General features: G+C 43.2%; 1 protein-coding gene and 1 pseudogene across 2 annotated transcripts; one reads left to right on the top strand and one right to left on the bottom strand.

The window, feature by feature from the left end:
* Window positions 1–731: 731 nt before the first annotated feature.
* LOC113025171 (E3 ubiquitin-protein ligase CBL pseudogene) lies at window positions 732–2498 on the bottom strand (annotated as a pseudogene). The gene has a single exon (XR_013910269.1). The product of XR_013910269.1 is annotated as an E3 ubiquitin-protein ligase CBL pseudogene (transcript).
* A 5381-nt stretch (window positions 2499–7879) lies between these two features.
* On the top strand, window positions 7880–15203 carry dkk3b (dickkopf WNT signaling pathway inhibitor 3b). Its single transcript, XM_026172652.2, has 7 exons — window positions 7880–8209; window positions 8811–8936; window positions 9093–9173; window positions 12505–12597; window positions 14276–14420; window positions 14708–14858; window positions 14954–15203. Exons 1-7 carry the CDS (start codon window positions 8015–8017, stop codon window positions 14973–14975), a joined length of 813 nt encoding a protein of 270 aa, XP_026028437.2. The 5' UTR covers window positions 7880–8014; the 3' UTR covers window positions 14976–15203.
* The last annotated feature ends 918 nt before the right edge of the window (window positions 15204–16121 follow it).

Below are 16121 nucleotides of genomic sequence, written 5' to 3'. Positions count from 1 at the left end.
AGGAGGTGGAGACATCACGGATACTCTGAGGTATTGTTGTTATTATTAAGAGCTCCAACTAAAGGGCGCCAACAACAAAAATAAACTAAGAGTGCACTCTGGGGAAAGAATAACATTGGACAGGTTAAGGGAAAAAATACTAAAATCTATCCCCCGGGGGTTTATTGTATGTTTTGTATATGTGTTTTTTTCATGAAGAAAAAAAGGGTTGGATGTGAATTTCCTGCAATTGTTTAATACATTTTCTAACCCTGAGATCCTGTGTTGGGTTTATTGCATGGTGTCTTATCATTTGAGTATTCACATGTATTAGCCTTAATCGGTTAAGTGTATTTCCTTAGCCTCCGCTTGTCTGTGTAGACACGAGAATCATATGAACCTTAGACTGATATTTATTTTTCGAGATGTATCTTTTATCACAGAATGTTTAAGTAGAGTCAAGACTGCACCCGAGGGCATAAGGGGGGAGTCTTGTCACACGAGCCGGTGGTAAAAGTGTTACATTTTTGGGGGCTCGTCCGGGATCGCCGCCTGCTACAAACATACTGGGATCTACTGCAGAGTCTATGTTGAGATTGCTGAAGGCTGCAGAAGGGCCGCCGATATCTGACAGGGCTCTTCTGGCGGGGGCAGGAGGGACCACTGGTCTGGGAAAGTCATACTCGTAAACATCCTCCACACTGGCCTCCTCCTTTTTGTCCTGCGGAACAGCTGAATGCTGAGGATGGTAGCTCAGAGTTCTGCGTCGTCTCCGACGAGCCGGCCTGGGCCTGGATGTTACACATGGATTCGTAATCCTGGGGGTCCTCAGAGTCTCTGTCCCCCACCTCACTGCCGGAAGGTCTGAGCATGTTTGTTGATCTGCCGGTATTTCTAACAACTCAAGATCTATATTTTTCCCTTAAAGACAGCGCCATATAGCCCTGTTGTGGTGGGGCCTTCGTTGCAGGGCGTGGCACCATGTAGTTTGCTGCCCAGGCTGGCTGGTCCAGGGTGGAGGGGAGGGGTCTCCTTTCGAGTCTGGATTCCTGGCCGACCAGGGAGGGGCGCTCCGGTGGGGGAGGAGGGGGAGGCTCTCTCAGTGCTGGAGGCAGAGGTAGAGGCTTGTCCCTGTGAGTGGCTACCATTTTGACTGTGGCTCCCTGACTCAGTGCACTATGGGAGGTGGAGGACCTCTGCTGTAAGAGGTCCAGTCGCAGAGGCACCGGAGGCAGCTGAGACACTGGAGACGGAGGGCGCTCCACTTTGGTGCAGGCCAGCCTGATCATGACAAGTTGCTGGTCTTCCAGCCGATCATCCTTTTCCTCTTCCTTGCCTGCGGCTTCTGCTCTGCTCGACCCCTGGAAACCAGCAAAGGAAGCCCCAGTGGCCTTCGGGTGAAAGGGGTCCACTACAATAGGCTCTGTGCCTTTAATCTCACATCGGCTAAACGGGCAGCCCTGACCCTCCGATTCCTGAGTAACTTTGATGTGGTCCTGTGGAGACGGTTCACACAACCCTGTAAGGTCTGGGTTCCGTACACGGCCATCTGGGAAAAGATAGAATCCCTCTCTGTATCCATCAATGAGTGCTTGGAAGAGTGGTTTGTTATGCGGGATGGTCTGCAGGATGTTCCCATCATCTGTCACATAGCCAATTACCCACTGGCCCAGCCGAGTGCAGCTCAGCCTGAAAATATAGCTGCCAGGTATGCGGATGAACCTGTGCAGTCGAGCCTTCATCTCATCATAGGTTAAGAAGGCTATATAACCAGGGTGTGTAACAGCCAGGCTGCTCCAGTTCCTTAGAAGAGATGACCATGGCTGAAAGAGCCTTGTAAAGATGTCAAACTCGAAGACGGAGATGTAGTCGTTACAGGTGAGGTCGATAGTGGATTTGAGCGCCATGGCCTCCAGACCTGAGCTAATAGGGTGAAACTCATGAAGAGCCTGCCGAAATGTCCTCCATGGCACTATGGTCTTGTCCCTGAATGACCTTCTCCAGAATTCAGCAGCATCAGCTTTGGTAATCCTGAAGTTGTCGCCCTGAAATAGGCCATTGGGGAAGATGGCTTTTAACTCCGCTAGCATGTGACTGAAGATCAGAGATAGCTTGGTAAGGTTTTGCCTGGGCTGGGAGTTCTCCTCGTACATCCTCTTCTTGGCCTCCTTAAAAAGACTCATGGTCTGCTTCGTCTTGTTCGTCAAGTTGTCGATGACCACGCGGAAATACTCGTTCTCGCCGAGGATCTCTATTTTGCCCTCATACCTGGACAGAATGGTGCGTAAATGCTGGTAGGTATTCGGCAAAAGATCCGGGATGTAGGGCAGATTGCTCTTCAACGCCACCTTGGGGTTCTCGCACAGATGCACCACCTTATCCATGAGTTTCCAGCATTTTTCCACCATTTTCTTGTCAACCACTGCGGGCTGGTGAGGCTGGAGAGCTTGCTGGTGAGGCTGAAAGGCGTCCTTCATCAAGCCGATGAGACCGGCGCCCCTTCTCGGATTTCCGGCCATTAATTCGGTTGGTGACAGGGGGTTAGCCCGGGGCTCTTCTGGGGGTGGGTGGCTGACAACCTGACAAAACTGACATTTATCCAGTGACAGCTTCAGTCCTTCGTCCTTTAGACGGTCAAGCACCTTCAGCAACCGGATCTCATGCTCCTCAAGTGTGGCTCCAAACACAATGAGATTGTCGAGATAGACCAACACCTCAAGCAAGTTCATGTCTCCAACAGTTTGTTCCATTACCCGCTGAAATGTAGCGGGAGCCCCTGTCACTCCCTGTGGCATTCTTTCAAATTGGAAGAATCCAGCCGGGCAAATGAAAGCTGTCTTTTCCTTGTCGGAGTCTGCCATGGGCACTTGATAGTATCCACTCCGAAGGTCAAGCACACTGAACCACTTGCTTCCACTGAGACATGCCAAAGCATCTTCAATTCTTGGCACCGTGTATTGGTCGGGAGTGGTGTGGCGGTTTAGGGTCCGAAAATCCACACACATCCTTATTTTCCCATTCTTCTTTCTCACGACCACAATGGGTGAGGCATAAGGACTGCGTGACTCTGTAATAACACCAGCAGTTTTTAGCTGCGCTAGATGCTGTCTCAATGCCTCTACGTCAGCAGGTGGCAACCGACGAGACCTCTCCCGAAATGGTTTGTCCTCTGTGGTTTTAATAGTGTGCTGGGTGCTCTTACTGCATCCGACATCAAACTCATGCAGAGAGAAAACTTCACTCGTTATGCTCAAGCTTTTCCAACAAAAGACCAGAGAGCCTCTACGGTTGCAAAGGTGTTGCTGGAGAAGTATTTCGTTCATTACGGACTGCCACGGAGGATGCACAGTGATCAGGGCAGAGATTTTGAAAGTCGTCTTGTTCATGAAGTGTTGAGTTCGCTTGGAGTTGAAAAGTCAAGAACGACGCCCTATCATCCTCAAGGAGACCCTCAACCCGAGAGATTTAATAGGACGTTGTTGGACATGTTGGGGACCCTGGAACCGAACAGAAAGAAAAAATGGAGTCAGCACGTCGTTCATTTGGTTCATGCTTATAATTGCACTCCAAATGAAGCTACAGGTTTCTCTCCTTATTTCCTTATGTTTGGGCGTGAAGCTAGGTTACCTGTGGATTTGTGTTTCGAGACTTCTAGTGATGGCACACCACAGAAAACTTACCTCAAGTACGTTTCTGACCTGAGGAAGGAGTTGAAGGCTGCCTATGAACTAGCAGAGTCCGTCGCGGCCAAACAGAATGAGAACAATAAGCAGCGGTATGACAAAAGAATCAGGTTCACACAGTTGTTACCTGGAGACAGAGTCTTGCTACGAAACCTCGGGTTACAGGGGAAGCATAAACTGGCCGATCGCTGGGCGTCAAAACCATATGTTGTGGAAAGCAAGATGCCGAACCTACCAGTGTTCCGGTTGAAACCTGAAGATGGTGATGGACCAATCAAGATCCTCCATCGAAATCACTTTCTGCCTCTTGGGGAGAGGATATGTCTAGACTCTGCATCCCATACGGATCTCACCCCTACAAGGAGAGTCTTGCGATGGAGGAAACAGAAAGAATGCACAGACAAGCCTGGAAAGGAAAAGACACTATCGCAGAGAACGGCAGATAAAGACTCTGAAAGGGAAGGAGTCACACCCAGTGATAAAGATGAGAAAGAGTACACTGACTCCGAAGATGAGGATTTTGGCCTTTGGTGTGATCTGACTGTTGAACCTCTCAGGTGCAACATGGATAGTGATACTCTGGAACCATTCAGTCTGGATTTGGGTATTTCCTTAAGCGACGTAGCTGAACAACCAAAAACAGTTGGGCTGGGAGTAACACAGGAATGTGTAGAGGAACCTGAGACGGACAGTGTAAATGAATCTGAGTCTGTTGAGATCACCGAAGCCGAATCACCTGATACTTGCGAGAATCCTGAGGAGGCAGGGAAAGAGAAAACACTGAATGCAGACCTTATTTCGCAAGAAGAAGATACTGGATTTAACTCTGAGACTAATCCTGACTTTGACATTAAGACCAGACCTCAGAGGTTAAAGAGGGCTCCTTTGAGGTTAACTTATAATGAACCAGGTCATCCCAGTGTGGTAGCCGCCACTACAGTGAAATATGTCTCTTGTTTTTATAAGTGGATAGGTACATCCATCTTTGCTTAGTTGTGTGTTTTACTCACCTGTTGTGCCATAATGGTTTATGTTTTCAAGGTACAAAGTCATGAGGGCATGCTTTTCTTTGGTGGGGGGAGAGTGTAATACTCTGATAAATATCAGTGGTATTTATTTTGTTTTCATGAGAATAAGTTAAAGAGAAAATAATTGTTCATGGTGAGGTTAAGAGTGGTATAAATATGTGATATAAATGTTTGTATTAAAATGCATAAATCGTGTGTGAAAAAACATAATTTCATGGAATGTGAATGTCTGTTAAAAGAGAGGAGGTGTAACTTGTCTTATATGCTACGTCACGAGAGGTCATGACTTGCAGATGACTTCCGGGGGAAAGAGACTCGGGAGGAAGAGAGGAGAAAAAGGAGGATTACTAAAATGGCATAGACGAAGCACGGACTTCGGGACTGCTTATGTCACCAAAGTTGTTCGGCAACAACATATCACCTGTCTGCGGACTTCCCGGTAATCATTCGGAGCGTTTGAGCCGGGCTTCCCGTATCTTTTGTGCTTGGCTAAGCACGAGGCACGTTTGGCTACGTTGGCTAGCTGGAGCTAGGCTAACGCCACGGTCCTGGCTAACGGAGATTCCGCCGGAGCGAAGAGACGGAGTTTGAGAGTTGTCTCGGGAGAGAGTCGCTAACCGTGGATGATTTGCTGCTATCTAAGGAACCGGAGATTCGTTGCTCGCTGCCGCGAGTGGAGACGGTTGCTACCACAACGAGCGAGTTATTCATCGGAGGAGGTGGAGACATCACGGATACTCGGAGGTATTGTTGTTATTATTAAGAGCTCCAACTAAAGCGCGCCAACAACAAAAATAAACTAAGAGTGCACTCTGGGGAAAGAATAACATTGGACAGGTTAAGGGAAAAAATACTAAAATCTATCCCCCGGGGGTTTATTGTATGTTTTGTATATGTGTTTTTTTCATGAAGAAAAAAAGGGTTGGATGTGAATTTCCTGCAATTGTTTAATACATTTTCTAACCCTGAGATCCTGTGTTGGGTTTATTGCATGGTGTCTTATCATTTGAGTATTCACATGTATTAGCCTTAATCGGTTAAGTGTATTTCCTTAGCCTCCGCTTGTCTGTGTAGACACGAGAATCATATGAACCTTAGACTGATATTTATTTTTCGAGATGTATCTTTTATCACAGAATGTTTAAGTAGAGTCAAGACTGCACCCGAGGGCATAAGGGGGGAGTCTTGTCACACGAGCCGGTGGTAAAAGTGTTACACATACAAAGAACTTTATGAAAGAGTGAAGCTTGCAGTAAACTTTAAAATACTTGACTATATTTTTACATACAAAAAACTTACAGTGTTCACACGTGATGTATGCCGTACCCCTCTGGATACACAGTATGTCCATCCATTCTCTTCCACTTCTCCAATTCAGGGTAGTTGGGGGGCTGGAGCCTATACTGGCTGTCGGAGAGAAAGAGGCAGGATACACCCAGTCTGTCGCAGGGCTAACACATAGAAACAGACCACACAGCATATGTCTGTACTATATTCAAACTTGTTTCATATTTCTGCAAGTAAGATTGGAGTCACTGTAGCCGCAGCTGTTGTTATGCTACCTACCGGTAACCATGTGAAACTCACAAACAGTACTCCTTCCAACAGAACGTGTTTGGTCTTTATTGGTGAACGGCTGTGGAATCAAAGCACTTTGAAATCGGATGATGCTTTTTTAATACACCCTGTACAATCAGACAGTCACTTTATTGTACTGACATATGTGCACAATGTACTGAGGTTCACAGTTGTTTCAGGACGTGTAAAGTTGTGAAACCTCATGTGTAATGTGCAAAAGAATAATCTGACCAGGAAGTTGTTCTTTTAAATCTCATTTTGGGGGCAGAATCACCAAATATTTAACCTCCGGACAAAAAATAAAGCTCTCAGACACCTGGAGTTGATCCAAGATGGTTGCCAAGTTGTGAAACTTGCTTCTCTGGGGGAACCCCAAGCATCATTTTGAGTGGGTGCAATCAGCTCAGGTGGCTAAGGTAGGTAACCCAGAATACAGACTGATCTAAAAGCAGTAAGAACAAAGACTCCAGCAGGAGGAAACACAGTCAAAAATACAAGGCAAGACTGAAACAAATGTAACTAAAAGATGCCATAACCATCTGAATATGTGAAACATATAGGAGAACAGCGAGGGATATTTTAAGAAAAGGTAAGCGTTTCTTAAAATACAAAGTCCAACAGGTGAAATCTAAAACCCACAAACAAGAGACTTAGACATGCAGGAGTAACACAAGACTATATACACAAACAGGACTGATTAGACAACAGGACACGGGAGGAATCACCTGACAGCAGACGATAACAGTCAAGGAAACATAGGAAGAAAGAGACCGGAAGTAAAACTAACCTTCAACATAAAACAGGAAATAACCAAAACATAATAAAAGACATAAAAAGTTACAGACAAAAGAACACAAAGGGACTAAAACCAGACGGAGGGAGGCACTGGAGAGCCGACCTCTACTACTACTACTCTATTATATTATTATACTACTATAATAATGTAATATAATATTATACTACTATTATATTATTAATACTACTACTACTACTACTACTACTAATAATAATAATAATAATAATAATAATAATAATAATAATAATAATAAAGACATTAACCCAAAATTATAATACTAAAACTCATCATCAGGGTAATAAGATCAAACCAGAACCAACACTCAGAAATGAACGAAAAACCTCAAATTAAGCCTCATAAACTGAGGAGACTAAGTATCCAAGCTACACAGTATCAGTAATGAAACATCGAGTTGCTCTTCATCACATAAATATAACTAAAATCAAATCTTTTTTTCTGTAGGATTGTGCAAAAGAGTCCAAACTTTGTCTCGATTTTCAAAAGAACGGGCAGACCTTCACTAAAGCTGTCTGACATGATGTGTATTTCTTGCTGTCAGCTCCACTGAAGTGACCGGTGATTAAGCGCAGGCCTACGTGGGAACTTGCCTCTACAGATCACATCTGGCATTCGTCTGTCAGCCTTTACTTCTGTTTGTTTTACAGTCCGGTTCACATTTATGTCTTTATAAAGGCCACTCGCCTGTGTTTGACGTTTAAATCACGAAATGCAGCGTGAACTTTTTCCACCCCATTAAACCTGATCCTGCTAATACCCCCCCCCCCCCCCCCCCACCTTCCTCCCCTCCTCCGCCTCCCCCTCACCACCGCTGCTGCTGCGCTCCTCATACTTTCCAAATAAAACGGATCCAGCTGTGTCCAGCTGTGTGCCCTGCGTGCGTCACACCCGTGTGCTGCTCGGTAGACAGACTAGGTGGAAGAGAAGGAAAGATGTCCGGCATCGCGCAGCTGTCGGTGTTCCGGGGTTTGTGCTTTCTGTGGGCAGCCGTCGGCACGGCGAGGAGCGGGACCTTGTTCCCGCGGGAGAGCCTGGAGCGGGGGCCGGTCAGCTTGACCGATATGTTCCGAGAGGTAGAGGAGTTGATGGAGGACACTCAGCACATACTGGAGGAGGCAGTGGACCAGGTTGGCGTCATATTTTATCCATTCATATAAAGCCAGTGCTGACTGGCAGAGAAATCCAATGTGTCCATATTAAAGTAAATACGCGACAGTTTTATTAGAAAGCAGGGGGATAAAAAAGTGTTTCAAATTATTTTAATGCTCAGTTACTTTTAGCAGACACATAGTTTCCGTGTCTGCTTTAAATCTGACCCACGCCGTGCTGAGTACCACCGTCACTCATCATGATAGTATTTGCTTAAAATAGAGATTTCCCGGCCAGACACTCAGTTCAATAAAAGAAAAGGCAATATGGAAGAGCTCCTGCAAGAACTTCATACAAACAGCTTTTTCTAGACAGCCTTCAGTACCTTGTGTTTGTTATTTTCCTTCCCAAGAATTGAATTTCAGCAGGTCCGATACATTTCCTGATGTCAGTGAGCGTCTGGTTTTAATCATTTCTGGGCTACTGGGAGGTTTCCCTGTTGCATCAAGCAGAGAATGCAAACTATCCATTTTTATAGCCCCCTTAAGGATCCATATTTTCCAAAATATGAACAACAGATGTACAGTATAACATATGCTGCTCTTTATTTAAGATTTACCCTAATTTTCCTTCCAACAGATCACTACAGAGAGTGCAAAATCCTCTTCAGGCTCACTGGAGCTGGGTCCTAACTACCACAATGAGACTACGATGGTGATAAAGAACGGAGACAAAGCAGTTAAGGTGCTAGACAGAACTGACAAGGTAGGGATTCACTCATTACCGTGTAACTTTCGCACACAAGCCATTCACTTCAGTCTACAGTGTCTGAGTGGGTTTAGGATTAATTGGTAAGAAAAGAAAAGTTGTTTTTCTTCCCCAGGTCTGATACAGTATTTCACCCCCTTACTGTTTTTATAGGACACTAACAACAACACTGGGGAGACTCATTTGTCCCATGTTCATATGGAGATCTCCAGCCAGTGGAACAACATGAATCATGTGAGTCTTTTACCTCTTGTCCTTGATCCAGACCTAAACCTAAACCAAGTTTTAAACAAGGTTTTGTCTTTTTCTTCTGTGTCCACATTTTCCCGATGCTGCCATGAAGCTGCTATTTTTATGTGAGTCAGTATTTTGTACTGAGATTAATAGTTTAACATTTTGGCTTGTATCAAGTTGGGATTCTGGAAATATTTTGGAGAAACACAAAATCCAACTCACTTAGTTTCAGACCTCTTTTCAAAGCGATGGAAAGTTTACAGGCTGCCTTTTGGAAACAGATAAAAGCTCAAGCCTCTTTTTTATTACATTCCAATGAGAATCTGTCAGTATTATTTTAAATATTTATCAGCTTTTAGAGTGCTTGATTTCAGATGCATTTTCCTTCAGTTTGGGAAATATTCCACATTTGTAAGACGAGACAGAGAGAAAGAGAGGTTTTTGAAACCATGGGACCATTGTATTAATACGTTTTTTCAAAAAAAAGAATGATCTCATCCAGCAAAGAAACCTACCATATACTTTTCATAGTTTTCACCAAGAGGAGGCCAGTTTGGATTGAGGTTGCTGCTGCTGCTTGCTGCCTGCTCTTTACTTTACGGTGGTGGTTTTGATCTTTTTCTTTCCTGGCAGCTGTACAGATGGTGGTTATGTTAATAGAGGAAAAAATGCCAAGGAAGCAAGGAAGATTGTAAGCCAAAAAACTGTACTTTTGTAAAGAAACTACTAAAACAAACAAGCAAACAAATTAAACAACTAATGCCATATGTATTTAACCTTATTTGTTAAGTCACAGTAGAGTAGAGTCAGTTAATCGCATGGCACTGTTGCTGCTTCAGAAAAAAAAATTAGTCAGCGCATGGGGAGTTGAAGAAAAGCACATGTAAGCTAAAATGTGGAAACATTTGGTTAAAATGTGGATGCTTTTTGGATGAGTAGAGGCAGTCTGCGATTAATGTGATTTAAGTGAATAGAGGGTCTAGATAATTTCCTACAGCACTGCTGTCCATAACAATTGTCAGTCAAATGCCTTATTGTTGCTACAAAGCGTTGCAGACAACTGTGGCTACTACATTTCAGCTGTTGCGTTAAATGTCCCGTATTTTGCTCCTTTGTGGTTTCATAACTCTGGTCTGTGCTCTTTTTACCCTGATTCTGCATACCTCCATTTCTGCTGCTGAATTTTCTGATGGGTTACCTAGCCCAGCTAAGACACTGCGTTGGCATGAGTTCTCTACCTAACTCGTTAAGTAGCAGTGCAGCATTCTTAGAAAATGTCAGTTGCCAATAAAACTGCAAGGCATGCGCTCCCTCTTTGTTCACTCTTTGCTTGTGAGTGTGCTGAAAGAGCTACTAGGCAGAAACCGTGCCTTTGTGTCAACTTGTAAGATAGATAAGTAATGAGAAGACAAATTGTATTAAGCTGTGTGAGAGAATAACTGAGCTTCTGCCAGGAGCACTTCAGACAAACCTAGGATTGTTTCTCCATTTTCAGACATTTATATTTGGTGGCATTTCTGGGACCTCCCCGCCATTTGAAAATCATACGTAGAAAGCCTAAGAGGAGGGGGAACAGCAGCAAGATCCTCCTACTGTTATGATTTAACCGAAGCAGGACGGGACACAAGAAAAGCAGTTGACAAGGTTTATTCACCAATTCATAATGTGAAGTGGAATTTTCAGAGGCAAAGCCAGAGAGGAGAGACATTGTAGGAGAGTGGTGAAAACAAACAAGCAGACTAGAGAGCAAAACAATAAAATACTGTGTGGAATTCCTGGCACACAAGGAGGAAATCTGGAGCACAGCACAATTCTAAGGTGTTAACTTGAAAACACAAAAAAATTAACACTAAAGAGTATGAATTATATTATAAACAATCTGTAGAGTGTAGGCGGAAGAGCTGGCGCCATGGTGGATGGGACAAGTGCACAATCCAGGGAACCAGTGATAACAGTTGTGTAGCCATGGCTCTGGGAAACACACAAATGTACACAAATGCAGGGAGAGAAAGGTCAACACTGCAGGCAAGCAAGGATTGCCCACAGAACAAAGCAGACAACCGACAAATAGCGCAAACAGGTTGAACAATATGGGGTGGTGGTGGGTGACAAAGCAGCTTGCAGCAAAATAGCACGCTCCTATAAGACTTGCTAATAGGATGAGCAGAATAGAATCTGCTAAGCCGCCAGCTGATGAGAGCTGGCATCTGAAATCTGCTGAACTTGACTGCCCGACCTGCAAAAAATAACAGTTGATTTCCAAGCTTTGCAACTTTGTCATGTTACATTTCCTCAGAAAAATATAAAGAAGAAACCCCCAGAAAAGGATCATAGAGGAACTTTAAGTCATCCATTCCTCACAAATAAAACCAGGACTCTGTAATGTGTGATTAATATCTAACCTTTTAGCTTCATTTGACCTGTTTTCCTGTATTGATGAGGTAGAAACGCAGACAGTAATAACGCTTTCGGGCAAGAAAACTGAAATCTAAATTTACAGTGGGAAAGGAGGTCTGGTTTAAAGATGTTCTTTGTTTGCTTCCTGTGTTAAACTTTCACAGGCCACACTTTCAAAGATAAATCAGAGAAATCCACCCATGTGGCTGGGATGGTTTTTGGCATGCACTGTTTCCTCTCACCACTGGAAACAACTCAAACTAAATCTCAAATATCTCATTAGCATAAAGACTTGTTAACTTCCTCTGCTGGAAAATCCACCCTTAAAAGCGCATTTTTCAGCATGCACAATATTTGTCGCTTTGTTGCATGGTGTACACGGTGTTCCTGCAACAAACTCACAGTTAGCATCATTTAACAACAAGTTTATAATATTTCCAGCTTGGTCTTAAAAGCCCAGATTGTTTCAGGCATTAAAAAAAATTGTGTTTTCTTTTAAGCACCGTTTCTTTCTGTGAGTCATCCTAGAAAGGGCACATATTTGAAGATAATTTCTTTACCTTCAACATGCTGGAGTGCAAATCAAGTGTAGAGGACAGAAGGAGGGGATACTCTAGAGACCCAGCCCTTCTGTTGCATTCGGATGCCACTGATGTTATCCTTAATGCAGTTTGCATGGAGATGGACCCAGCAGATACCGGGAAGTCATTATGTGGGGGTGCAGTGGAATAACGTACGACTGTTATTGTGATACAGGCAAATAGCACTCAGCTACACTGAATTCTGTTTGGCTGAGTGCTTCTTGATAATGATATCCATTGTGAGATGAGATTATTTTCAAGATGCATGTATTTCTTATCTAAAACTATATAAATACTTCTGTTAGGTTCTTCATCACTTCATATATTTGTAATTCATTTTTCTCATCCCACAGGAATGCATGGTGGACGAGGACTGTGGCAACCTGAAATACTGCCTGTATGAGATTGAGAACTCCAAATGCCTCCCCTGTATCCCAACAGACATGGTGGGGAGACAGTTAGTGTTGTCTTTTGTGGTTGCGATGAGCTACTATAATCAGTGTCTTTGCTTCAAGTACAGCATCACTAGTCACGATGAACCCACAGACGATTCACACTTCCCCTCTAATCGTTGTATTGCCTTTCAGCTTTCGAGGGAACAACCTTCCAGCTACAGTACAGTGTGACTGGCTGCATGTAAAAGTAATCACCATAACTTAACCTGGTGGTTTCTGGACTGTCAGTCCCATTGGTCTGAAAGCTCAGCTTTAGCCTCCATGTTGTTTTTGTTGAGCTACAAAGGAATTTGGGCAAAAAGAGTGGAGTACAAGTTTATCAGTTATGCTTGAAAGTTTGAGTAGTGGATGCATCCATAAATGGTTTGGATGATAAGTGCTAACAGACTAATAAAATACTGGAATTTCACTCACTGATAGGAGCTCTGCCGTTGAGAGGTTCAGTTCAGTCACTCAGATTAGCAGTGCTTGGCTAAAACCTGTCAGTCACAGAGACAACATGGCTAACTTTGTCTCAACATAATACATACAGGGGAAAAAATTAAAATTGAAAAATCACAAACAAACAGTTGTTATCTAGGAGAAACGTCCACAGAAGCTAATTCTGTTCTAAGCTGTAAACATCCTTTATAATGCTGATAAGTTGGACAGCATTGTTACTGTGTTACTGTGCCTCCCTTGTGTCCATTGTGCTACGTATTGATAATCCTTGACTCTACGTTTGTGTATTTCCTGTTTTACTTTGACAGTCTGTGTCCTGTGTCAGTGTATTCTGTTTTCCTTCCTCCCTGTCTGGTCTTGTCTGATTAGTCACAGCTGTGTTCCTCACCTGTTTGCCATTTCCTCCTTTCCCTCTGTGTGTATATATGTTTCCCGCTGTTCCTCATTGGATCATCTGCTTGTTCTTCATGTTCTTTTGTTTAGCTTCTCCCAGTTTAGGTTTTGTTAGTGTTTTCAGTTCCCCTTCCGTTAAATGCTTTACAGTGTTTTTTACAGCCACCAATGAAAGGCTCACTTTCAGTTTAAACCTCCACCTGTTTCTCTACTTGTCTGCACTTGTGTCTGCACCTCTCATCTCCACACAGTCTGCCCTTGCAAACCATGACAATATGGGGACTTATATATTTGAAGCCTCACGTGGCCAATAGAGGAACTGCAATTTCTGCAGTTTTTTTTATTAGAAATATACAGCATAGAAAATATTGGACATAGTTTTAATGTTATGTGCAGTAGACAAAAAGTAGCACTGAACTTGAGTTTAAAGATAATTTGTGTTGAATGTTTGTTTTGAATAAAACATTTTCTATTGTAAAGTGGCAGAAACAAGTATTTAGATCGTTTACATAATACAATCCATAATCTTGGTTAATTAATGGTACCAACGTTTCTGAAATAAATGATGTATACTACAATATGTGCAATATTTGCTCCTAAATAGCAGATTAGAAGCGGAATGTAGCATAACATAGAAATACCACCCCATGCCCCCCTCTCCACACACCCCTGGACTTGAAAATGTTCAAAAGTAACATAAGTGACATAAAAATGCATCAAGCAAAAAAAAAAAAAAGTGCCCTTTATGCCGTGATGTAATGCTATCTACATGAATCCAAAAGGATGCACTTGACATACTTTTTTTTAACATATCTGATTGCGTGTCCTCACATAGCCCTGCATCAAGGATGAGGAGTGCTGCTCTGATCAGATGTGTGTTTGGGGCCAGTGCACAGTGAACGCCACCAGTGGAACAGAGGGAACAATCTGTCAGAGTCAGAGTGACTGCAGGCCACACCTCTGCTGTGCTTTCCAACCAGGTAAGTTTCATCTGGGTTGGAACACCAGAGAGACTACCTTAAAGTGCCTAATTGGATCTGTTTGCTATTTTCAAGCAATCTGTAATATGTTATTATCTCAACCTGTAACCAGTTCTAAATGCTTGGTGACAGAATTTAGGAATCAAACATAGTCCAAGACTAACAAAGTCAGAACGGGGATAGTCTAAGTGAGACATTGTGATTTGGACTGACCAGTCAATGACTTAGAAGATTCAATAAAGGCAATTTTAAACTTCATGTATTTTTTTCACTGCTGCTTCCATCAGAGCTTTTGTTTCCAGTATGTAACCCCAAACCGGGCAAGGGGGAGTCCTGTCTAAGCCACCCCAACCTGCTGATGGATATGCTAGCCTGGGACCAGGAGGGTCCCCGTGACCACTGCCCCTGTGCCGATGACCTTCAGTGCCAGCCTCATGGGTGAGACCAAACACAGCAGCACACGTTTACAGTGAAAAAAGAGCAAGTGTAATTTTTTTTTTGCTTGAAATTCACATTTTTCTCTTTTCTTGCAGCCGTGGGTCTGTGTGTGGATAACAGTACTAGAGATTTACAGTGCAGCAGAGTTAGATTAAATGACCTTAACGATCCAAAGACGGACGCCTCTGCTGATCAACAGCTGCTGAAAGTACAGGCTGTTGCTTCAGGACTGAACTTGCACTCACTGTATTATTTATGCCTTACTGCCAGTGTATATTATATATATATTAAAAACAACAACAACAACAATAAATGACTTGTTTTCAGCTTTGAGAACCAAGGAAAGCACGTTCTGTTATTTACTGGTGATCTTATTTTTGGTTTGTCAGCAGTGAACACTAGAGGGCGAACTTTTACACATTTAAAAACTTGGTGGGTATCTCTTTTTGTAATGACCTTTCATTGACATTACTGGAAACTATTAAATGTCAAGAAAATGTGTGAAGGAGAATTAATAAGGAGGAGAATCAGTGAATCAGACTGCATGTGCACTCGGCTCCTTAACCTTGTGATATCTGCTGGACTACAAAATGCACATCGTACTTCAGCCTGACTTTCTGACTCATATTATTTCATGCAGGTCACATAAAAAAAGAACCAGAGGTGAAAAATATCACTTACAAATTCAAAAAGTTGGATCCATCTATCCACTTATCCTTTTCAGGGTCCTGGGGGGCGCTGGAGCCTATCCCAGCTGTCTTAGGGCGAGAGGCAGGGTACACCCTGGTCAGGTCACCAGTCTGTTGCAGGCGACCAATCATACTCACATTCACTCCTGCATTCAATCCTATGGGCAATTTTATGTTTTCCAGTTAACCTGTCCCCACTAACTGCATGTCTTTGGACTGTGGGAGGAAGCCGGGGGAGAGCCACGCAAACAAATAAAATAGATCCTGGTTTGTTTGTTTTTTCATTTGTTTTTGTGTTTTTTGCTGGGAAGGGGATCCTTTCTGTGACTGAAGAAAAATTTCTTCCACTCATCTCTTATCGAGTTCAGGCTGGAGGCTGTCTCATATTACCCAAAGTAAAAAATTTAAAATGATGCCTAAATGCTGGCAAAACAAACAAATGTGCATAAAAATGCAAATTAAACTATAGTTAACTTTAAACAGTTATATAGCTCATAATCTGGATATAAATCTATGTTCTTCATGCAACACAATACCTGGATATGAAGCAGATGTTATTACAGCCGCATAATCA

Source organism: Astatotilapia calliptera, chromosome 7, assembly GCF_964374335.1.
Source record: "Astatotilapia calliptera chromosome 7, fAstCal68.1, whole genome shotgun sequence".
NCBI classification, from domain to species: domain Eukaryota; kingdom Metazoa; phylum Chordata; class Actinopteri; order Cichliformes; family Cichlidae; genus Astatotilapia; species Astatotilapia calliptera.
This window is presented reverse-complemented; position numbering and strand designations above follow the sequence as displayed.

Bases quoted from the DNA above. Each gene is read 5' to 3' on its own strand.
- dkk3b (XM_026172652.2), top strand. From the start codon at position 8,015: ATGTCCGGCATCGCGCAGCTGTCGGTGTTCCGGGGTTTGTGCTTTCTG. The intron at 8,937-9,092 runs GTAGGGATTCAC...CTGTTTTTATAG, and splicing joins TGCTAGACAGAACTGACAAG to GACACTAACAACAACACTGG. The intron at 12,598-14,275 runs GTGGGGAGACAG...GTCCTCACATAG, and splicing joins CCTGTATCCCAACAGACATG to CCCTGCATCAAGGATGAGGA.